The 24,938-nt window shown below is 43.2% G+C and overlaps 1 protein-coding gene across 6 annotated transcripts in view; it reads right to left on the minus strand.

The window, feature by feature from the left end:
• Positions 1–3,170: 3,170 nt before the first annotated feature.
• The window catches only part of ATP13A3 (ATPase 13A3), a 107,383-nt gene continuing 85,615 nt past the window's right edge, over positions 3,171–24,938 (minus strand). For 3 of the 6 annotated variants that reach the window (XM_067542820.1, XM_067542817.1, XM_067542822.1), the window contains 7 exons: positions 23,921–24,098; positions 22,490–22,677; positions 21,183–21,271; positions 20,073–20,153; positions 14,394–14,483; positions 7,610–7,778; positions 3,171–4,640 (listed from right to left, as the gene is read on the minus strand). In XM_067542820.1, the coding sequence (XP_067398921.1) occupies positions 4,600–4,640; positions 7,610–7,778; positions 14,394–14,483; positions 20,073–20,153; positions 21,183–21,271; positions 22,490–22,677; positions 23,921–24,098 (836 nt within the window). In that variant the 3' untranslated portion in view covers positions 3,171–4,599. Of the gene's footprint in view, positions 5,336–7,565; positions 7,779–14,393; positions 14,484–20,072; positions 20,154–21,182; positions 21,272–22,489; positions 22,678–23,920; positions 24,099–24,938 lie in introns of all 6 variants that reach the window. The other 3 variants (XM_067542821.1, XM_067542819.1, XM_067542818.1) reach the window with 3 other exon arrangements.

Consider the following 24,938-nt stretch of genomic DNA (forward strand, 5'->3'; position numbering starts at 1 on the left):
AGACCTGACAGGGCCATTATGACAATCGAGTCTGACCCGCTGACAGGGATGGGCAACAATTGTATGGCGGGGGTGATGGGAGCTGAAAACCCCGCAAGGGGTGGAAGCACACATTCAGTTGTTATTTAGTACTTCAAGCCAGGGTTGCTGCCGCATCCCCAGCACCCTAATGCCAGCACCTCTGCATCACACAGGTCAAGAACCTCACGCAGCCATTCCTGCTTCAAGCCCATAATTGGTTGATGCAGAGCCTCTCTTTTAAGCCCAACAAAACAATACAAGTAGTTGAGGTTACAGAATTATCCTGAAAGCTATTCATGAAGCAAAGGTTGAAAAATCGTTAAGACTACAGCAGTGTTTTTATGTAAAGCCGTATTAGTAATTAAACATGATGGCCAAACTCTATACCTAATGGCTACAACTAGTTTGTTTGCCACTGCATATCGGCACTTCAAAAGGCTAGAAAATTTTTCCTGACCCTAGGTAAAATTCAGACCAGTACAACAGATTGAGCAGGCTTACTGCTACAGTGCGGCAGCCTGGATGAACAGAGTTCAGTGCAGGTTGGGTAAAAAGAAATTCCACTCTCTTAGCTGGAACAAAATAGCGCTTCTTTGCCTTTGTGTGGGGTGGGGCACACGTGGCTGATGTATGCCAGACTGCTTTAGCAGGATCCAGAATAGCATCATTAACTGGAAATGCATTTTGACTGTGACGATGGCTTGCAGAGTATCCAGGAGTTTGTGTTGAGGGTTCTGGACCGGCGCTAGGGAGATCTGGAGTTCCTCTACCATCCTTCGCAATAAATCCTGAAACTGTTTATGATCATCCAGAGGGGATGAAGATGCTGCCGTGACTGCTTCATTGGCAGATGAAGAAAAATCTTGTCAGTACCAGCGAAATGTTTCATATTCCTCCTCTTCCACGGAGTCAGGAGGACGTTCTGACTGACTATTTGTGCTGATGGGGTCAGAGTAGGGAGATTCCATGTGGCTGGACTGTGAGACCATCATCGGCGGTAGAAGTTCTGATCATGCCAGAACCAATGGATCCCAACTTTTTTACTTAGATGGTACTCGTGGAACGGGTGTCACACTCGTACAGGATCTGTACGAGTAGAGCCCTGGATCTAGAGTCATGGCCCTGGGACTTACGACATAGTAAGTCTTTAAGGGTTGAACAAGCAGATTTGCTTGATTTAGGCAGAGTAGTGTCGGACATCTTCATAGCAGACTTAGAGGGATACCTGGCCTTTTGTTTGTGCCAACGTTTTCTGCCGTCCCAACATGGCCCCGATGGAACGTCTGTAGTTATGGATTTCCCTGCAACGGGATCAGACCTTGTGGTGGGAGACACGCTCCTTGTCAATTCAGGCAGATGTACGGGAGGGCGGGTCCCTCAGCCTGGGTCTGGCTACAGCCTCCTGGCCTTCTCCATGGATTTCCAAGCTGGAGTTCTCTCATCTTACAGGTACAGCTAGAGAAAGAGCAGTAGATATTACACCTAGCCGCAACACATGCCTCCTCAAGACAGTACAAAGAGTGTTGGTGGTTGCTGCTGACTGAAGGAACGGGGACAGGACAGTTTTTGAAGCCTGGAGTTCCGGGCATAGTCCAATATTCATAACAGGGTGCAAGGGAGGTGGGGCAGAGGCAGGAGGGAAAGTGAGAGGAACTGAACTAGTAAACGCTGATAAAAAGCCATAACACTATTAAAAACTTACTAACTATAAATACATATGTGCAAAAGGCACCAAGACAAACTTTGAAATATTTCACAGCTCTGGGCACTGGAGGTACTGACGCAGGACACACAACAGTAAGAAGGAAACAGAAAGGTGGTCGGTCCGCTCCACCCTTTAAGTGTTTAGTTGGAAGCATGAGGCAGGCCAGGTCACATGCACAGAGCAACCAACACTGCTTGCAAGAATTCTTCGACCCCAGGCTCAGGCGTTCCCACAGTGGAATGCACATAGGCATCAGCATTCAAAGGACAGTTATGACCAGCGTGGGTGGGGTCTACCAGAAAGTGTACACGTGTACCCCAACAGCCCTGTATCAGTCTGAATAGAGCCAGAATTCCTTATTCCAGCCCCCATCACGAGTAAGGTACAGAAATACATGCCTGATAGCAGCAGCATGTCTCGCTTATTATATGACACGTCCAATACACAGGAGTTCATAGTAGACCTAAAGGCACATCAGTCTCAGATTCACGTATTTATTTATGTTTAAATCCCCGTACATCTTCCAATGGGCAAGTATCTGGGGCGCAAGGTCTTCCAGTTCCAGCCACTTGTCCATCAACAAGGCTCTTCTGCATCAGAGCTAGAACCCTGGCAGCACCAGCAGGGAATGGGCACCTGTCTGCTCCCGATGCAGGCTAAGCAGTACAGGCTGGGCACCTTTTACCTCCCCTGTCTCCCTCCAGTTTAATTCCCTTGCCTCCATGAACAGTCTGCAACAAAAACTTAAGTCCATCTTGAAGGAAGCAAAAGGGTAAAAAAATATTGTTTTGGTTCCAGATTTGTGTCTAGGTTTTTAAAAAAACCTATCAAGCTTTTGGGAGTTGGCTGGGCCTCTCTCAAACACATCCTACCTTAGCTTTTCTTAAACAAAATGCTTTGTCCTGCAACATTTTAATGTGTTTCCACACTGTAGTGTGGAGAGGGTCTCAGCCTCACTCATAATGTGAGGTTTTCTGACTCGGAGCAGGACAGATATAGTAGGGGCAGCAACATTGTTCGCGTGCGGAAGATTGGCAAGAAATGAATGTGTCACCTTAGGAGAAATGCTATCAGCACACCACACTGCAGAGCAGCAGCACTGGAAGATCTCAATAATGAAGCAGAAATGCATCACTGCTCTCAGTAAGTACAAGTTGCAGCCTCAAAATGGTCTTCATCAATCCATGATGCAAAACTAAGGTCATTGTCTCCAGACATTAATCTGGTGTGTGTATATCCACACACACACACACACACACACACACACACACACACACACACACACACACAATGCATGTGGGGGGCTGATCCAAAGCCCATTGAAGCCAATGGGAGTTAGTCATTCTGTCTACTTCCATGGACTTTGAATGAAGTCCTAACTTTGTGACTGGGTGGAATTAGAGAAACATTCCTGAACACGAATAACAAAAGCTGTGAAGATATACTCTGTTCATTTACATTTTTATTTCAAAGAGCTTCAATCACAAAAATGATTTTACAAGGCTATTTACAATTGTAATGTACAGTTATGCATGTATGCCTCTGATGCCTGGGTACCATTCTAGAGCAGCAATACATATTTTTAAATATAAAGATGCAGTATCACTTCTGATTTAAACTAGCTTTTTAAAAATAAGAGGAAGGTGAACTTCCAGAGAACGCTAAAATCACGAGCCTTCTCTTTTTGTTAGTTACAAGGAAGCCAACACCTAAACCAAGAGTAGTTTCTGGTTCACAATTATCAAACAAGCTGCAATTCATTGAAAATAGCTGCAAAAACCTGAAGCTATACTGTGTAGAATTAACATATTCAGGACTTTAAAAACTCAGAAAACCACCCTTTTCCCTCAGACATACAAAAATCTAATTTTATAATTAAAAATTTCACAGGAGAAATTCTAAAGCACTTCCTAAATCGTGAGTGTTGTGATGACCAAGGAAAATACTAAAAAACTTGCAGCACAAAAAAAGCATCCTGCATGTGCTTGATGTTAATACAGTATATACATAATACAGTAGAGGATTATTTACTTAATTTCAGATGAACTGGTTCTGCGCAATCTTCAAAAACACAGAACAGGAAATAAAATAAATAGAATAAAGAACTGTGACCATTTTAAAAATAAAAGTGCAATTGTAAAAGTTTGCAATTTAAAGTTTACAAATGAATCTGAACAATCTTTGTTTTGCGGTTGGCGTAGCCACTTTCACTGGAGCCTTATTTGCAGCCTAGTTTACAGCAGATTTAGTTATACAATGTATGAAAACAACAGTTACCACTAATTATATCTGAAGGAAGGACGGAAGGAAGAACTTTAAAAACAACCCTGAGGGATACCCATTTTAACGATCTGGTTATTTATTTAAAAAATTTTAGAAGTTACATTTATTATTTAACAATTGCTTTCCTGGGTAGACCATTCTTTTAAGTATGTGCATAAATAATATTTAAATCAGTAATATTTACAAATCCTAACACACCAAAGTAAGACATATACAGATTTAAATTTAGGTCTGTATACACTTAAATAATTTAATAGAAAATCTGAATCAAACTATTCAGTCTGAGGCTGAACTATACAATAGAAAGTAAAAAGACTATCAAGAGTATTTGGTAGGGCCCGCTAAATAGTTCTGTTCATCTAAATTCATAAGCTTTCAAGAAAAATTTACAGACGTTTCTTTTAAATACAAACTCTGAAGTCCAACATACTTCAACGTATGAACTAATTTGGGTCCAGATCTAGTTTGCTATCTTTCTGCATACCTGAAAAAACACATCTTCCTTTCAAAGTGATACACAGGCAAATAGGGCTGACACCTGCCTTGAGGTAAGAAGGTGCAATTCCCAGTGACTTCAGCAGGAGCTGCGCCTACTTCCATGGATGTGTTTGAACCCTAAAAAGTATAAAACCTGGCAACAAAAAGCAAAGTTAAAAAGGATTTTTTCCCAAAAAGACAGTTGATCTGTTATTCTTAACAATAACTAATTGTTCTTGGTCAAAGACACTAGCCGTTCAGTCATATGATGTCAAAAGCACCCACTAATTTTGGGTGCCCAACTTGAAGAACACAGCACTGACTCTCAGAGGTGCTGAGCACCCACAATTCCATGTGGAGTCAAAGACATGTGCAGGTGCTCAGGATCAGTGAAAATCATGCCCTAAGTTTCACAAGCCATTCACCCAAAATTAATGGACACACTTGACAATTTTGACCCTAATTAAAAAAATTAGAATACTCTCTAAACAAACTCACTACTCTAACAAGTAGTTTACTCCTTATTATCTGGATATTACTAATGGGCTGATACATGAACTATTATCATCACAAATGAAAGACATACTTTAACATCTGAACCAGGACAGACTGATTAGCAGTCTGGGGGAAGAGCACTAAGCAACGGTACAAGAAAGAAGCAGACCATGTGCACATTTTTCTCTTCACTTTTGACTGAACAAACAAGTTAAAATGAATGAAACACTAACTCAAAGAAAGAAAAAACTGTAAGTTAACATTTAAACAAATATAGGATGTGGTTGTAAGTCACAGCTCCAAGGTCCAAGATGCATAGCTTCATGGAATCTTTCCACTAAAGTAAAATATTTTCTATAAAAGGGAAGATATAAAGAATATTCACTCAGCTAGCAATATTCTTCCCCTCCTCCCCCCACATTCCACACTAACGAGATATCCCAAAGATTCAACCGTGGCAACATTAGTAACTGTTATCCAGTTTTTACACTCTTCTAAAGTTACAAATATTGTTTGAAGTTTAACAGTATAAAAAAGGCAGGAGGAGGACAATTCTGCTCTGTACTACAGATTAAAAGCTGGTAAATAAAACAGGAAGAGAGTTGTCACTTGCCATAGGGGATGGTAAACCACTATGAACTCATGAGAAATAATTGTTAATATAACTGCTGATCTTCACAGACCTAGAGGAACCCTCCAAACCATTTAGCACCATTTTTTAATTGCAGCATTGGCATGGCATGTTCAACATCGTAAAGGCAATGAGAATATTACCACACACTGCCTCATATGAAAACACAAGGGAAACAGGCCTGAGCTGCAAAATTCCGCTTACTGAAGAACCCTAGAGAATGATCTCTTCCCTAGGTAACTGTAAAAAGCTATCTCACAGGATTTTTTTAGTAGGGAGAACACTCTCGAGAGTACTTTCCACAGTTTTCATTCAGCCCTATATACAATGCTACAGGATTTTTCATGGAAGGGTCAGATCTGGATTTCTAGTGTTCTGTCGCAAAGTTCAGCGTTGCTTGGATCGGTCAATTTCATTGCCTTAAAAAAGGCAGTTCAAATTTAAGCGTTTTTGTCATCTTTCAAAAGAGCAATAAGAACCAGCTGGAGGAGGGTTTCCTCTAGGTTTTACCGTTTTATTAGGTTGCCAAAGAGGTTGGGGTTTTTACCCATTTTTGTAGGCGGCTCAAATCCAGTATTTTGAAGGTATTGCTGCTTGCTGTCTCATACTTGCAGTTTCATTTTCCTAGTGGCCTAGTAAAATTCTCTTTGGCACCACCTGAAGGTGAAACTGCACACGGCCACTAACTACTTATATGGCACCACTGATGATGCAAAAGGTTTTTAAAAAGAAATCCACGGCAGCCCTATACTTTTACAACAAGACACGACATTTCGGCTCATCTATTTCCATCTTTCCATTGCTGCATATAACTGCATGGTGATTAAGACACTGGTAGACCAATCCTTTGGTATTTATAAGCCCTTGGTGCCCAGGATTAAGGATTGCTAATGCTAAGGACACGTGAAAACCGTTTTCTGCCTCCTAGCAGGAGTTCTGGCCTTGCTGGTGCAAAGGTGTTAAAAATAACTCAGATGATACAAATAAAAGCTGGGCTGATAAACGTCATCACATCCCCTTTGTTGGACAGAGTAAGAGTGCATGGAGCCGTCAGTTAGTTAAATCCAATAAAAGTGAGATGTAAAGGAAGAAGAATTATTTGACCTAAATTCTTCAGCATCCCCTTCTCAAAAATCCCACCAGCAGATTAAATCACAGAACATTAGAGTTGGAAGGGACCTCAGGAGGTATCTAGTCCAACCCCCTGCTCAAAGCAGGACTAACCTCAGCTAAGATTGAACCTGTCCTTCTGCAGCCTATGCCAATTCAGGATTAGCGGAAAAGAAGGTAAGCGCTCATGTGAGAGTGATGCACTTCCTTCTTCCTAGGGACTGAGCACACTGCTTTTACTGCATTCCCAGTACCTGCAGGGTCAGATCGAAGGACTAAGCTGCAAAACTCCAAACTCTTACCTGTGCCACAGCTGGAAACTCTCTTGCACTACTAGGTATTAACTTGTGTTTAGTGCAAGTGAAATAGGAGGAATACACACACAAATGCAATGCTTTCTGATAAAAAGTGAAGAAGAAATAACTGACAACCCTTTACGTGTTTTTTCTATGGGCCTCTAATACTACTGTGACAAGGCTACGTCAAGACAGCACATTATGCTCATACTGGTGTTGGTGCACAAAATGGAACAATAACCACCAAATATTAACATTCCCCACATATTCAAAAGGACTGTATTTAACTGCCCTGCAGTTTAAACTTTTAAATACAACTCACTTTGGGCAAGTGAGACTTAGACATTAGTTTTAAAAAAAAAAAAATCTTCTGTTGTACGTTATCTAGCTCAAATTTTAAATGTGTCCATTGCATGATGTCCAGCTCTGAACTTTGTATTCAGAGACAAAGTAACTGGAAACGTTTGTACTAGGATTTATAACGCTTAGTACACTGCAATACCAACCCTAACATTACATTGCTCTCAATACTGCTAAAGAAACATACCACTGAGATTCATTGTTATGTTACAGTGATTATTGGATATGAACCATTTTCCTGGGTTGGAGCTTTAGCTTCTGTTGTTGTTCTAGGTTTTGGAGGCCATTCTGGATCAACCAGCAGTTCCTGAGCTAAGTGCATGTACTTGGCTTTTGGAATCTTCTTTCTGCAGCCAAACAGTGAGGAAAAGAAGCATCCTCTCCAGCGATCCGAAGCCTCCTGGAGAAGGGGCAGGGAAATGAACCAATATGAAAATTGGGCTGCCAAGAGCAAAATACTTTAAAGCCACACCAGATATCTTAGAGTGAGACATCACAAGCAAATGTGACTTTCATGATGAATTGTTTTAGTTTCTAATTCAGAAATTGTCATTATTACAGGATCAAGATAATGTTGTGCAGAATATTTATATAGGGTCACCTACTCCTTCTTCTGCATTGTGGAAGGAATGAGATTTTTAAAGGTTCAAATGCGAGGGGGGTGGAGGGGGAGATTCTGCACCACAGTATCTAGGTCTCACACACCAGCAATCATTTTCATCTGCTTATAACTGTACTGTTTCAGAGGAACTAGTCAGCTCTCTGCAATCTATGTCTGTTTGATTCCCAAATTTGGGGGGAAAACCCCTCAAAATATATTACACATATACATATGTTTGTTCAACGGTATTCAACCAACCATCGGCCGTAAGCAATTTAAGTAACAATGCCTCTCTCCCAGGATGTGCTATTAAAAAGCATGCAAAGCAGTGAATTAGAAGTAACATGTTAGTGAATAGGAGTAAGTCACACTGATTTTTTTTGTGTTTGTTTTTGTTAGATCTTCCTCACTCCCCTCCCCCTAAATAGGCAATACATAAGCCTCCACTACTTGGAATAGACAAACACATTGCTATCATTCTCAACATATTTGGTTCCTCCCATTTCTTAGTCTACTCTGTTTACTTTGTACGACTGCCATTCTCATGGCTATACATATAAGTGATAGCTCTTATGCTCCCTGGCTTAGATTTACCCCAGTGCAGAATGCTAGCATGAGCCCTAGGCACCACTGAAGGTCTCAAAAATCAGGCATAATCTGGACTGAAGCAATGTGTGGGACGATTCATGCAGGCTCTCTGCCCAGAGATACACAAAGGGCATAAAGCATTAAAGGTATAACCAAGTCAACAGTGTTTTACTACATTGCATTTTTCATAGACAGTAGCCTCAGTCAACAAACTGCAATTGGTACCACTATCACTTGAGACGTAGCAGCTGCCAATACCATTGCCTTCTACAGAAGCTTAATAATTAGTAGTAATTGACCATGTCTGTCATTTTGTTTCACTTTATATGTACCATAGGGTACCGATCTCACAGAGGATGCTCCAATACCCCCTGGGAGCAAGGTAATTGGGAGCAAGGTCAAACTATTGGTTAACAACCCAGCTTCCATGAGAAAGAACAGTTATTTACCTTACAATTGCTGTTCTTCGAGATGTTTCTCATGTCCATTCCCAATTAGGTGTGTGTGCGCACCACATACACCGGTGCAAGAAATGTTTCCCCTCCTGGTATCTGTAGGGCTGGCTCTAGCACCCACTGCAGTGGTGCACACATGCACCCACAAATAGGGCGCTGCCGGCCCCCCTTCCTCTCAGTTCCTTCTTGCCAGAACTCCGACAGATGGGAAGGAGGGTGGATGTGGAATGGACATGAGCAACACATCTCAAAGAACAACAGTTACAAGGTAAGTAACTGTTTTTTCTTCTTCGAATGCTTGCTCATGTCCATTCCGAACTAGGTGATTTACCAGCAGTATCCCCAGAGGTGAACAAGAGTTCATGGATGTGACATTTACAACACCGCTCTGTCAAAACCAGCGTTGTCCCAAGCCTGCTGTATGATAGCGTAGTGGGACGCAAAGATATATACTGAAGACCACGTAGCAGCTCTACAGATGTCCTGTATTGGAACGTTCCAGAGGGGTAGCCGTGTTAGTCTGCATACAGCAAAAACAACAAGAGTCCTGTAGCACTTTAAAGACTAACACATTTAATTTCTGCAGGCATAAACTTTCGTGGGCTATACCCCACTTCATCAGCTTCGAAAGCTTATGCCTGCAGAAATTAAATTTGTTAGTCTTTAAAGTGCTACAGGACTCTCGTTGTTTTTGCTGCATTGGAATGTTTGCTAGGAAGGACGCTGAAGACACCTGGGCCCTTGCTGAATGTGCCATTAGGGATATTGGAGGCGTGACTCCTGCCTGTGCGTAACAAATCCAAATACGGGCAGTGATCCATGCCGAGATTTGCTGGGATGATACCAGTAGCCCCTTCATCCAATCAGCAATAGCAATGAAAAGCTGTGTGGACTGATGGAAGGATTTAGTTCTCTTAATGTAGAAGGCTAGGGCTCTCCTGATGTTGAGAGTGTGCAGGCCTCTCTCTTCACTGGAATTGTGAGGTTTTGGAAAGAAGACCGGTAGAAAAATGTCCTAGTTGACATGAAAGTGGGAAATCACCTTTGCCAGACGCCGAATGCAGACATACTTGAACCTTATCTTTATAGAAGATTGTATAGGGAGGCTCTGAGGTCAAGGCCCTAATCTCCAAGATCTGCCTTTCTGATGTAATGGGCACCAGGAATGCCACCTTCCAGGACAGGTGCATGAGGGAACATGAAGCTAAGGGCTCAAACGGTGGCCCAGTAAGCCTGGTGAGGACCAGATTCAAATCCCACTGAGAAGTTGGGTCCTGTACTGGTGGCAAGCGCCTTTCCAGTCCCTTGAGGAAACTGGCCATCATCTCGTGCGAGAAGATCATTTTACCCTGAATAGGAGGGCGAAAAGCAGATATGGCTGCTAGGTGCCCCTTAACCAAAGAAAGCCAATCCTTCTTGTTTCAAATGGAGCAAGTAGTTTAAGATCAGCTGAAGAGGAGTCTTAGTTGGAGAGGTAGTGTGATCAGCTGCCCAGCTGGTGGAGCGCTTCCACGTGGCCAGGTAAGACATTCTGGTGGATGGTTTTCTACTCTCCAGTAGAATCTAATGGACTTGGGCCGAGCAGGATTGTCCTTCCCGCTTCATCATGGAACATCGATGCCGCCAGGTGCAGGGAGGCCAGGTGCAGAGGGAGCAAATGACCATGATCTCGGGAGAGGAAGTCCAGCTGCGATGGGAGTGTCCACAGGCGGGTCACTGATTGGTTCAGGATGCTGCTCGAACTATGTTGGCGTGGCCATGCAGGAGCCACCAGGATGACCCATGCCCTGTCTCTTTTCACTTTTATGAAGACTTTGTGGACCAGTGGTATTGAGATCCCCAACCAAGATAGGAGAAAGTTATCAGTCAGTGAACCATCGTCGAGCCCCTGCCGCAAGCAGAACTGCCTGCATTTCCTGTTCTCTCTGGTGGCAAAGAGATGCACACGAGGATTGCCCCACCTCCAGAAGATGTGACTGGCCACCTCTGGGTGTAGGGACCACTTGTGGTGAAAGCAAAAGGATCAGCTGAAGTGACCTCTTCTACTGCACCCACTTGTAAGAGGGCTTGCACCTCCTGGATGAGAAGTTGCTTATGAGAGGGGTCCCTGAAGAGGGACAGTGCAGGAGAGTGGGAGGGAGGAGAACTGAAGAGTGTACCCAGTGGCTACCATACTGAGCACCCAGCAGTCCGATGTTATGGTAGCCCAGGCAGGGAGGAAAGGAGTTAGGCGGGAAGAAAATAATAGGGAGGCTGGATCCCGGAAAATAACTGGTATATCGCCCTCGGATGTGCCTTCAAATGGCCTGTTTGCCTCCTTGGTGGTGGTGGCTTGAGCCCAATGGGGGGGCAGTGTATGACGAGTGGCCCTGGCACCTCTTGTAACCCCCATTCTTTTTTTTGTAGGGCTCTCCTGGGGTTGCCCCCTGAATCCCCGTGGCTGTTGGGGCCTAAAATGTCACATGGCCGATGACAGGGTGTACAGACCTTGGGAATGCAATGTCGCCCTCCAGTCTTTCATCCAATGCAGCCTAGAATCTGTCTGCTCTGCAAACAGGGCTGTACTGTCAAAGGGGAGGTCCTGGATGGATTTTTGGACTCTGGCGAAAGGCCCAATGTTTGCAGCCAAGATGCCCTTTTCATCGATATGGCCGATGCCATAGTCCTGGCCGTGGAATCTGCTGCGGCTGAGGCTGCTGCAGAGATGCCCTATCTACTACCCTCCCTTCCTCCAAGATGGCCTCAAACTCTTGCCTGGAGGTCTGAGCTCAGGAGTCTACAAATCTGTCTAGTGACTGCTGGATATTAAAGTGGTATCTTTCCAACAATGCCTGCAGGTTAGATACACGCAGCTGTCGACTCACAGTGGAAAAAGCCTTGCGCCCGAATAAATCTAATTTTTTGGCCTCATTTTTTGGGGTGGAACTCATTTGGCCCTGTCTATCCCTCTCGGCAGCTGTGACTACCAACGATCCTAAGGAGGGGTGGGCGTACAGATATTCAAACCTGTTAGCCGGCACATAGTATTTCCTTTCGACCCGCTTGGATGGGGGGTGCAAGGAGGCTACAATCTGCCACAGTGCCTTGGCCAACTTCCCCAGAACTTTGTGCAGGGAAAGGGCTATCCTGGATGGAGCTGCTGTTGTCAGGATCTCAAATAGCTCATCCACAGGCTCTTTCAGTTTCTCTATTCCAAGGCCCTGATTGGACACCACCCTTTTAAGCAGTTCCTGGTGGGATCTGAAATCGTGCAGCGGGACCATGGTGAAGGGCCCTGCTACTGCCTCATCAGGCAAGGTTGAAGAAGAGGCTGGTAGCTGTGGAAGATTGGGATCCTCTTCTCTGGCTGGGATGGCTCCACCTGGGCTTGTGGTGGGCAACCCCTCTTGGTCAGACTCCACATCTAAGTATGGTGCTGTACTCAGGGGCACCGAAGATCTTGGTACGAAGCCCCTGACACTAAGTAAGTCTGGGACTCCTGGGGGGGGACCCCCATGGGTTCCAATACTACCATGGTCTGGGCCACTGTCCCTGAGGCCATGTCCTCATCAGTGGCATCATGGGGAAGCCAGGTGCTGGGGTCAAAGACGGTCCCTTCAGCAGGACCATTTCCTCTCCCCTCAGAGTCTGAGGAGCTGCTGTTGTGTGACCATGGCGGTGCTGACACTGATTGTCCCTTGGTGCTGTGACACGTGTGCTGATGCTCCGGCACTGGGAATCAGTGGCAAGAGTCTGTGTGTCGGGTATCCCAGGACTCGCTCTTGTCCTTAGGTCTTTTGTAAGTACTTGGGGAGCCGGGTTGAGGCTCCTGGGATCTGTGCTGGGAACCTGGGGACCGGCAGCGCTCCAGAGACTGGAACCATCACTGTGCCGACCAGTGCCAGGCACTCGGAGACTGACAATGGGAACCCGACCTCTCACTGCACCGTTCTGGTGAGCAGTGTCTGACGTCCGGGCACTGTCTACGCATCAGTGAGCGGAGACAGGGACACCTACGCGGTGATCAACACAGGTTATCCCCTTGATGAGCTCACGGTGCTGAGTCTCGGTGCGGTGGTCTCCCTTCCCTGGGCGCTGGTGGTACAGGCATTGACAGGAGGTCCTTGATTGCCTGAAATGCCACCAGGGTAGTCAGCACCGCCAGATGAGGAGGACCCTTACCACTCCCAGGAGTCGGTGGTGGACCTGTTACTGGGCTCGAAGCTCATGAAGGCGAGAATCCCCTTGGGGGTTGCAGGGATTGGTGGCCCGACAAGGGTCTCAGCTGGTCCCCTGCGCCCTTCTTCGCTGGCAGGTGTCCCTGCTCAGTGTGCGCCTTCTTCAGCCTCCTCTATGGCACTGGAGATGGTGATCGGTGCTGAGAGGAAGATGGTGCCGGGAGAGCGCTCTGTGCTGAGGTGCTTGGCGCCAAGTCTGAGTGACCCAGCTCCAATGCCATCTACGTGCCAGCTCCATTAGAATGGCCTTCAGCCCAATGTCACAGTCCTCCTTAGTTCAGGGGCGAAAACTCTCACCGATTTTGCAGCACTTGCGAATGTGAGTTCCCCCCAGGAACTTCAGGCAGCTCTGATGTGAGTCTCTTTTTGGCATAGGCTTCCTACACAAAGCACGGGGTTTAAAACCCGGGGACTAGGGTCCTGGGACCTGGGTCGCTTTCTAACAACTCACTCTACAACCAACTCTTAAGAGAAAACTAGTAAGTAACTATATACACACAGGTTAAGAAAAAACCCACTAGGTCAGGAGACTTGCAAGGGCAAGAGACGTTTCAGCACTGTCACAGATGATCAGAAGAAACTGGGGTGGGAGGCAGCCCCCGATATGCGGGCACATACACATGCCGCTCCAGGGGGCCCTATGGATACCACTAGGGAAAAGATTTCCGGAACTGGTGCATGTGGCGCTCACACACCTAATTGGGAATGGACATGAGCAAGCACCCAAAGAAGAATCAAAGCATCTCTAGTCCCATTCTACTGATTTGCTGACAGGCAGACGACCGACAAGCGTCTGGAATGGACATTGGTGGCACTGCATGTGTTGGTCCCTGAAATTCCAAGTATGTCATTTTGGAGTGAAAAAACAAGCCAATGGAAAAATCAGAGACGCCTCAAAAGTGCACACATGTTTAAGTCCTGTAAGTGAAGCTAAACTACTTCATTTACAGTTATCTGCCAACAATAATATTTAAAGATTCTTCTGTTAAAATTCCTTTAATTGTAAAGTTACAGAAATGTGATATACTATTTAAAAACATGTTTCTAAAGGCAGCAAGCAAACATACACCCATATACCATTATAAATGCATGGTACAAGACTAAATTAATCTGCGTACAGTTGAATGATTGACAGCAAAATATTGGTCTCCAACCTGAGGTGGCTGGGGCATAGCGAGGCGATATTCTCCATGTTTGTCTCGACTGAACACAACCTTCCAAAGGATCATGTCAAGGAGGAAATTCTGTGAAACATTGCAGTGAGTGGGAAGAATTAAAAAGACTAATGATCATTTGTTGTTAGTGTGCACATAGAAAATAAAATCTGAAACAGTGAGGTAAGCATAATTAACTCAGTGCAGAACAACACTCAGCTTTCATTTGACAACATTTATTTTTTACCAGTGTTTATGAGATTAAACCATCTCCAGCATTTAAGTGCTTACATGAGGGTTTTAAGAGCATGAATGTATGCTATGCATTAATTGCAATAATTATGACAACTGCATTTACACAAATAGGATTCTTTTTTAAAACAACAAATTTTGACACTGCTATTTTAAGAATCCCCAGTAAACACTGCAAGTTCTAACAAAGCTTTGAGTTAAGATTCTTTTCTCAAATCATCTTTTGAATTCCAGTTAGTCTGATCGTTTGGGTATTTATTTAGCATTGCTGATCACAGCCCAAAGTTAGTTATTAGGTGAACCAGAGCGTTCATCTGGTCAGGATTTCAGGGGGGCATAAGTGCAGATTCTGTGCTCGGAGGCGGAGGGACTTGGTGAGTTATGTGTATGGTCTGTCTGTCTGTCTGTGTGGCTGGGCTGTAGACCCCTGAACAGGCCAGGTGAGACAGATTTGTCTGTGCCTCAGTGAGAGCAGTGTGGCTGCAACCCTTGGGGTCTTTGAACCAACTCAAAGTTTGAAGTGTCTCAGCAGTTAACCCCACCCTGTCAAAGAGAAGGTGGAGCTGAGCAGACAGGCTTAGTATATAAGTCAGTTGCCTGGTAAACTACTGAGGGAAGCAAATAGGAGAAGCAAGCTGATGAATTTAGGAGAGAATTTGATTCGTTCTGTTTGCGGCATAGCTCTATTCCAGGTAGCAAATATGGACAAGAAGGGAACAACTATGTCCTGCCTCAGATACACTATGGCTATGTCTACATTGACGGTGGCAAATTCGCCGCAGTAAGATCGATCTATCCGGATCGATTGAGTGGAATTGAAGACCCACTCAATTGATCCGGAAGTTGATCTATTAAAACCACCTCCAGAAAAAGCATAGTGTTGTGCTGATGGGTACGCATTTACCGTCGGCGCAGCATAGGGAGAACGGCGCACAAAACGGAAATTACGAAGTCAACAGGAGTTACACAAACTACTCTACATAGCTTGCGTCGCTCCCGTCGACTGCCACCGAATTCTCAGGTAAGTGTAGACCAGGCCTATGTTTACTTTCCTATTAGAAGACAGAAGAAACCTCTGGTGCCTGAATTCAAGCTGTGGACCATACTAGAGTAGAAAATACATGGTCTAAAAGCACACGTTTCAACACTTCTTGATTTCCAAATGTGGTTGTCCTTTACCACAGATACCACAAGGGGAAGAGTCTGTGAAAGGAGAACTGGAGAGAATAGAAACTGAAGAAATGGGTTGAAGATGCATGACCAAGAGTAGAGAGAGAACCAGGAGGCATTGAACCCAGCTAAAAATACCGATTCATTATCAAATAGTCAGTGAGGCAACTACAGAGGAACCTGTCTCTGGAGAAACAGAACAGACAGCTACAGGGAATGTAGCTCCTGGGCACCCGGGCATATGAAGCAAGCAGCTACAATAAAGGTGTTTCACCTGTCTCAAGAAGGCAAACAATCATCCTCGGTGATTCCACAGTAAGAGTGGGCACAGAATTTAGCAAAGGACACAAGGACAGCAGGATGGGGTGCTGTCACCCCAGGGCGAAATACGAAATGTAACTGCAAAACTGAATGGGATTATTAAATCTTCTGGCAAGCCTCCACAGGTGGGGATACACATTGGAACGACTGCTGTGGCATCACACAGAAGTACGCAGATTACAGAAGACTTCAGGAATCTTGGAAGGGAGCTGAAGAAGATGAAAGTCCAAGTTAAATTCTGAGAGAGGCTTCCAGTCCCACAAGCAAGAGAAGGCAGAAAATATTAGAGGTGAACGACTGGTGGTACAACTGGTGTGAAGTTGAAGGTTTCATTTTGTGAAGCACTGGCCATATTTCAATGGGAGACAAGGCTATATGAATGGGACCAACATGCATCTCACAAGTAGGGAGCTAATCATCTCAGTTGGAGACTAGCTGGAGCAGGCGAAGGGGGAATTAAACCAAAAACACAAGGGACAGGTGTTAAGGAACTAACTCAAACTTAGTGTCATGAACAAATTGAACAGATGTGAAAGAATGTGAAGAGCAGAGAAAAAAAATTCTGTTGCTTAAATACCAATGTTAGGAGTCTAGGTAAAAATAGGAAGAAGGGGAAATTCTCACTGATGAGAAGAAATTTTATATAATTGGCTTTACTGAAATCTGCTAGAGGGAGGCACATGATCGGAATGTTAAAATCCCTGGTTAGGAAGGACAAGAAGGTAAAGGGGGAGGGGGAGGAAAGGAGGCACTCTACAGTAAAACAAGTAATGGTGCCTTATAGAGTTTTTGGTAACTCAGAGACACAGAATCTTGAAAGCATATGGATCAATGTGTTAAATAACAACGCCTAGGAGGGCTCCGGGGAGGATGTGTTACAGAACATTAAATCAAACCAGAAAACAGGATGAGCTATTCCTCCTTAAACATCTGTCTTTAATGTGTGGAAATAAAAACTGTATTGTCATGGGGCACGTCAGTCTGGGGGGAAAGACAGGCAGATGCCACTCAAGACACTCTGCCATCCTAAGCAAAATGTCAGTGTGTTGCTCCCATCCTCTCATAGGTTTGGGGGGAGACAGATCTGGCCTGGCTGCCCCACAATCATGACTGCAGATTTGACAGACGGCCCCAAATTTGTGCGAGTGGAATTGCAAGCCTGTGCGTCAGGTCACAATGCCACTCGCTCAAATTTGGCCCAGCCACCCCTCCATCATGATAGAGGGATGGCTGGGCCAAATCTGCCACCCTAGGCAGCTGCCTAGTTTGCCTATAGCTAGAGCAATTCCTGCATACTGGAGGTTGCATGCAGGCCGTAGTAAAACATATACTGGCGTCTAAAAATTATAGATAGTTTTCTAACCCAACAGGTACTGCACCCAATGAGGGAACGCTTTTGGACTTCATTATTATAGAACAGTGAATTAATCACCGGATTCAAAGTGGTGGTTGCCTACGGGCCAGTGCTCATGAGTTGATTACATTTAATGAGAGCAAACAGAGGACAGTCTTACCCAGTAATGTATAAACTTGGTGCTTCAAAAAGGCTAATTTTCCAAAGCCAAGAAAAATGAGCAAAATTGATTGAGAGAAAAAATTTAGATAGAAAAATGTGACTGAAAATAGGGAGTTCTTGGAAAAGTTTATTAGACGGCCAAAAAGTCATAATGCCACAATCAAGAAACATGACAACTCTGGCAAAAAGCCCACCCTGGTTCAGTGGCAAAGTACATCAACAATTCAAAATAAAAGCAATAAACAAATGGCAAACGAGGGAAGCAGATAGCAATTGATATAAATGAGAAGTTATGAAGTGCAGAAAATTGATAAGGGAAGCTAAAAACATAAGGAAAAACTATGGCTAGCAGTGCTTAGGACAATAAGGAGTTTTAGAAAATTAGGGAAAAAAAAATCCTAGCTATGGTTCAAGCCTATTAGTAGATTGATATGGTAAAATAGTTAATAATGAAATGGATACAGAAAAATAAGTGTTCAATAAATTTTTCTGTTCGGTATTTGAAAAGAAGGAAGATCATGTACCACTTGAGGATGAATAAGTATTTTTAAGCTAAGGAGGATGTCAGACAATATCTATTAGGGATAAACATTTTTAAATCACCAGGTCTGGATAACTTGTACTCAAGAGTGCTAAAAGAGCTGGCTGAGAACATCTCTGGCCCTCTGATGTAAATTTTTAATAAGTCTTTGAACATCAGGGAAATTCCAGAACACTGGAAGAATGCTAATGTTGTATCAATATTCAAAAAGGGCAAGTGGGATGACCCAGGTAATTACAGACCAGTTCACCTGACATCAACCTCAAGCAAAATACTGGCAAAGCTGATATAGGATTCAATTGATAAAGAATTAAAGGATGGGAATATAATTAATGCCAGACAATATGGCTTTATGGAAAATAGGTCTTGTCAAACAAGCCTGATATTCTCTGGATGAGATTACAAGTTTGGTTGATAAAGGTAACTGTGTAGATGTAATATACTTAGACTTTTGTAAGGCTTTTGACTTAGTAGAGCAAGACATTCTGATTTAAAAATTGGCAGTGTGTGATATTAATAAAACACACCCTAAATGAATTAAGAAGTGGCTAACTGATAGATCTTAAAAAGCAGTCATCATTGGAGAACCATCATAGAATGAGGATGTTTCTAGTGGAACTCCAGAGGGATCTGATGTTGTTCAACATTTCCATCAATGATCTGGAAGTTAATATAAAGTTATTTGCAGATCAAATTTGCAAATGATACAAAGATGGACAGTGATAAATAATGAGAACAGGGCAGTCCTAGAGAACAATCTGGATCAGTTGGTAAGGCTGGCCCATTCAACCAAAATGCATTTTAATAAAGCCAAATACAAAGTTATCCATCTAAGAATACCGTCCATTTCTACAGAACAGGGGACATATATTCCAGAAAGCAGCAACTTTAAAAGAATTTAGGAGTCTTAATGGACAAAGAGCTGAACATGAGCTCTCAGTGTGATGCTGTGGAAGAAAGGGCTAAAGTGATCCTTGAATGTGTAAACTGCAGAGCAGTAAAGATGTGATTTTACCTCTGTATTCCGCTTTGGTGAGACCAATACTGGAATACTGCACAACTTCTGGTGTCCACATTTTTAAAATGATATTGAAACACTGGAGATGCAGAAAAGAGCCACAAAGACGATTCAAGAAAATATTTTACAATGAGATATTTAAAGAGCACAGTCTGGTTTAGCTAATCAAAAAGAAGAGAGGTGACAATTACAGTGTGTAAGTATTTTCAGGGAAGAAAACATCAGGTACTAAAGGACTTTACTTTAGTAGCAAATGGCAAGACAAGAGACAAAGGCTGAAAACTGAAGCCAGACAAGCACAAAGTAGAAATTAGACACATTTTTAACAGAGAATGATTAACCATTAAACAAACTATCAAGGAAAGTGGTGGATTCTCCATTGATTTCTTCAAATCGAGACTGAAACTGTTCTGGAAGATATGCTTGAGCCAAACCCAAGTTACCAGGCTCAATACAGGGGTAACTGGGTGAAATTTAATGTGCTAGACAGGAGGTCAGACTAGAGGATCTAATGGTCCCTTCTACCACTGATCTATGAATTACACTTGTGATCCAGTATAAGGATAGTGACACAGACCCTAAATAAATACATGTCATAGAAATCTGTGTTCAACATAGTACACCGCTGCTGTACATTAAGTTGAATTCAATTGCAATGCCTAACACCATTATTAATATTATTGCTTAGTACATTCGTTATCTGTATTATGAAACTTTAAACCTTGTGGCTTTAACCTTGCCTGAAAATACATCTGAAGGACAAACGTAACTGTACTCCATCAGTATTTGTACAGGGTGTATTTGTACCCCAGGAAAAGGCTACACAGAAAAGACCACTAACAGTTAATCTGACCTACTTACCTCTACCAAGATGGATACAATTGCATTGATGATGACAATCACGAGAATTGTTATACGCCACTGATATGGTACACAAACTAGCTGCAAGACAAAGTTACCACAGGTGAGCAATGCCCATTGTATGCCCTGAGCAGTTTCACACAATAATGTGTGCAATATGAAACAAGCGTGGTTGTAAACCTCGAATTTCAACTCCTATCTTACTGCTTAAACACGAGTCTTTGCAATAGAGCAGATTAATGCTTATCTGCAGAGCATATCAGATAGTATCACCTCTCATTCTACTGTATCTTGCTGACAGAATGTTTAAACCCCTTAACACATGCTTCTTCTGCATTAGGTAGATCTAAAGGGATTTTTTTTTAAATTAAAAAATGGTGAAAATTTATATTTGGTTCTCATTTGATTCTCTAAGTATATGCCAGATTTTCGTTAGGCTCATCTTCTGGTCGAACCTGAACTCTAGCTTTCAAAGGATCAATCCAGCCCAGAGGTTTCCAATCTTTTTGGCTCAAGGGCCACAGATATTATTTTTACAACCCTGAAGGGTCACCAGCGTCCGCCAGCAGCCCCCCTCTCACCTACTGCAGCCAGACGGAAGGAGTTTGGCGAAGAGGCTGCCTCCTTGCTGATCTCCCATCCCTCTGGCTGCAGCAAGGAAACCACATGCGTCCTGTAGCCCCGTGTACGCCATCTGGGTCCCTAGGCAGTGGCTCCCTTCTGCAGCCAGGAGGGACGGAGATCAGTGCTCCTCTCCCTCTGGCTCCATCAGGGACCCAGCACCTAGGGACTGAGGCGAAGCATTTTGCCATGCTCCCTGCTACAGCCGAGGGGAGGGGAGCGCTGATCTCCTGTCCCCTGGCTGCAGCAAGGAGCCTGCACCAGTCTTGTAGCCCTGCAGCAACGTGCTTGCCTGGGTCCTTAGGCAGCGGCTTCCTTCTGCAGGCAGCAAGGGGGCATGGCAGGCCCTGAAGGAAGACCCTTGAAAGACCCTGAAGGCCGTGGATTGGGAACCACTAATTTAGCCAATGGGAATTGTAGACTAGAAGAGAAGCCAGCCAACTGATTTTATGAGGCATGAAGCGTATACACATGCTTGTTGAATCTTACCTCAAGACATCTGTCAATGGATTCAACTGGATACATCATGATGAAAAATGTGAAGATATAAAGAACTATCACAGATATAACAAAGAGAACTGTAAAAAGAAGAGAAATACAACTTTAAACATGCTGTCACTCTTAGCTTTTGCATATGTATCTCACAATTAACCCCTGAACAATAGTTCACAAAGCATATTTTGCACTGGTAGACCATATGCAAGTACATATTATATTAAACAGTTTTGGATTTCTCTCCTGTAAAATTGTATTGCAATGATTTTGTTGCATATCCAAAAAAGCCACCTAAACAAACAACTGGCTAACTCTCATTAACTGATTAAAACAATGCAGCTTATGTGACACTTAACATGTTGTGAAAGTGGAAAACTTCTTGCAACAGAATATAAATTTTAAAGCACTTTGCGAAGAAGGATAAAGATATCCATATCTAACTTTAAAGCATGTGCACACGTGTGCATATATATATATTTATTTATTTATTTCTCCATTAATCTTCTAAAACAATAATATATATATATAATTTTTGATAAATACAAAATGATTAAGTTACAGGAGTTCAAATCAATCACTGCCCTACCAACAAAAACTTACACATTTTAGATTACACTTTTTGCACTCCTGAGAAAAGACCATTTTTAAAATGTAAGTTTTGAGGCCCATAATGCAAACCAGAATCTTTTCAGAATCCTGAAAAACATTTAAAGCAACTGAAATCTGTTTAAAAAAATCTGCACGTGAGCTTTCTAAACAAACAAGATTATCAAAGATATTAGCAATCAGATTTTAGTGTAAGCAGCAAACACACAGTTCCAACAGATTTAAGAAGTGGAAAATGTTATTATTCAGTGTCTTAAACAAAACAGCAATGGAATGCAGGAGTATTCTGCTACCAAAACCAATGAGTCAAAAGAGAAACCTCATTTGATACAGTGGTAATGACTGTATTTAATTGGTTTTCCTAGAGAGAGAATACCATTCAAATTTCATGCATTTTACTTTGAAAGAAGTAAACATTTGTAGAATGTGAGAATTTCTGCATTACCCTCTAAAACAAATTCCCAGAGGAATTTTTGAATATTCTACAATACTGCCCTATGTATTTTCACCTGAAACTCTCCTCTCCCTCTTCTGCTGGGGGAACCCACATTCTTGTAGCAGCAAAGCTGTTACTGCTAAAGCAGCACAACATGCTCCTAAACAACTGTGCTAAATTAACAAAACATGCCTACTGTAATTTGGAATTCTTCCTTAGAAAAATACAGAGGAATTGTATACAACGAGAATAGACTTACCATTTTTGTAGCAAGGCTGTCTAAAGGGCTTCCCTTTAGAAAAGACTATTGCCACTATGAGGTACTGAAAGCAGGAGATAAAAAAAACCGTTGTGTTTTCATAGTTTTTGATATTGTGCTCATCATGAAGAGTCTCATTCTCATGTTGTGAGGAATTGGTATTTGTGACTGTTGATAAGTTACATGCACTGCAACACAGAAGAACATTCAACACGGAGTCAAAATAGAGGATCACAGTAAATTTTAGCCTGGTCTACATTATGAAAATAATTCCAGTATAACTTGCTACAGAGGCTATGGTTTTACTACAGTTAATGAAGTAATTCAGATAGGCCTTTGTGTGAGTTGGTGACTGTGATCAGGGACTGGAGTTTCTTTTGCAGCCCCGTGAGTTCTGAATTCTTTTGTTTCCATTGGGTCAGTCAGTAATACAAACTGTATAGGCTTATTGTGCTACTGTCCTTAGAGACTGCAGTTAAGTAAATTTTACAAACTAAAAAAATAAACATGGCAAGAGTGGTATAAATATTGGTCAGTAGCCCAGTATGCTGCTGCTTTATAAAGGATGAAAGAACTTTATTAAATAGTACAGAAATAGGCACCAAAACATGAAGTTTGGATCTGAAAATTGCTCTGAAGCTCAGGGCTCTTCAGATTCAGGGCTCAGGTGCAGGCCCACCTCTATCAATATTAGCAACTGAAAGTAATTACTAAGAATTTCTATGCTTTCCCTTCCCTTCCACCCGCTGCTCAGAGATGCAAACGTTGATAGTCCATCTCTGATAGCCTCCTGTGATCCCTGCAGCCATTCCTGATAAGGTCGTCACAGAACTCCCTCAGTACATTATCTTCAACCCTTAGAAAACAGTACCTTAGTGTTCTACAGTGGTACTGCAGCTCAGTAAAACTTCTTCTGTACCTCAACTCCTCTAGCTGTCCAATCCCATAACTCCTGCTCCACTCAGCCTTCTAAACTGGACAAAATGAAGCCCCCATTGTGCGTTTAGCCCTCCTCTAACTTCCCGAGCATGAGAAGATTATTCTTCTTCCCCCATGAGGATACCTTACATTCCCTGCTCAACATCCCCAGTCCTTTGCCAATTCTTCCACACACCATATCCGGGCCCTCTAACATGACCCTACCTTTCCCTACTGGTCCCCACAAGTCTTACATGCAGCAGGAAAGAGGGAGGCTTCCAGGTCTGTGAAGGAGGCGGGCAGGCAAGCTGAGACCCACTCAGGCAAGAATCCCACCCTAGCTTGATTCCAAGAAATCAGAAGCCTTTTCTCCTTCCATGGCAAGGAATTCCTCCAAGAAAAAGCTCTGCACGTTAGCCAGTTGCCATGAGAAATGCACCTTGGAATTTGCTAGTTATAAACCAATCCCTCTTCAATGTCACCATAGTCTGTATTTACCAGTGTACAACTTACTCTGAATGTGTGGTCCAGGGCTCATACCAGGGTTGCTGTTTGACCCAAATAAATCCTATCGTTTGGAAGCCAAGGCAGGTGATAATCTGAGACAGAACTGAGCAGAGAAGTTGACCTGAGATGAGTCCTGAAGGTGGCCTTTGTGCAACAAGCTCCTTCCAAGCAGGATTTAAACTCACTGTATTGAGAGAAAGAAAATCAAGGACAGTTCATAATCTGCACGTTTCCAAGTATTATTTTGTTTAACCTTTATGGAGCTAGGCTATGTCTATGTGGTGAGCTATGGATGTGATTCCCCTGTTCGCATACCATGATGGCACTAGCGCTCTCTCATTCAACGCACAAGAATATTAAGTAGCCACAGTAGCACAAGCAGTACTCTCCTGACACTAGCGAGTAAGCACTGGGCAGGGCTCAGCCACGCCTCTGTGCTACCGTGGCTACACAGCTATTTATACTCACACTAGCTTGATAAGAGCTGGAACAAATGTGTGTATGTGAGCAGGGGACTCCCTTACCTCGTAGTGTAGACATCGCTTTAGAATGTTCTACTTAGGACTTTTAGACATTTACTTTATCCCAAGTTACTTTGGTGGTTCTGAGTCCTAGTAATGTTCATCAGTTTGCAAAAGGCCGCATCTTAATAGGCTGCTGGCACAGAGATGGGGAGAACCAGCCTCTCATTGGTTAACCCATCATTGTGGTATCCAGGGGAACCAAGGAATAGGGGGACCAGAGTAACAGGAGTGGTAGACTGATTGTCCCATCTTCATGGCACCTGTAAGAATCAGCAGCAATTACAGGGTCCCTGTCTTTGTCTCCAGACAGTATACCTTAATTTCAAGAACTATTTTTTAACACTGGCCAATAATTTTACTGTTAATATTCCTTGAGCTAATCACTATCTGCACGCTTTTCAAGTGTGGATAAACACACACGTCTATAGCACAGGTGAGAATGTAATCTCTTGTGCATAAAAAAATCTATCTGTGAAAATGTAAACCAAACATAATCGCAC

This window comes from Emydura macquarii, unplaced genomic scaffold (assembly GCF_026122565.2).
Source record: "Emydura macquarii macquarii isolate MOO-44397 ecotype Brisbane River unplaced genomic scaffold, CSIRO-AGI_Emac_v2 contig_729, whole genome shotgun sequence".
NCBI lineage: Eukaryota > Metazoa > Chordata > Testudines > Chelidae > Emydura > Emydura macquarii.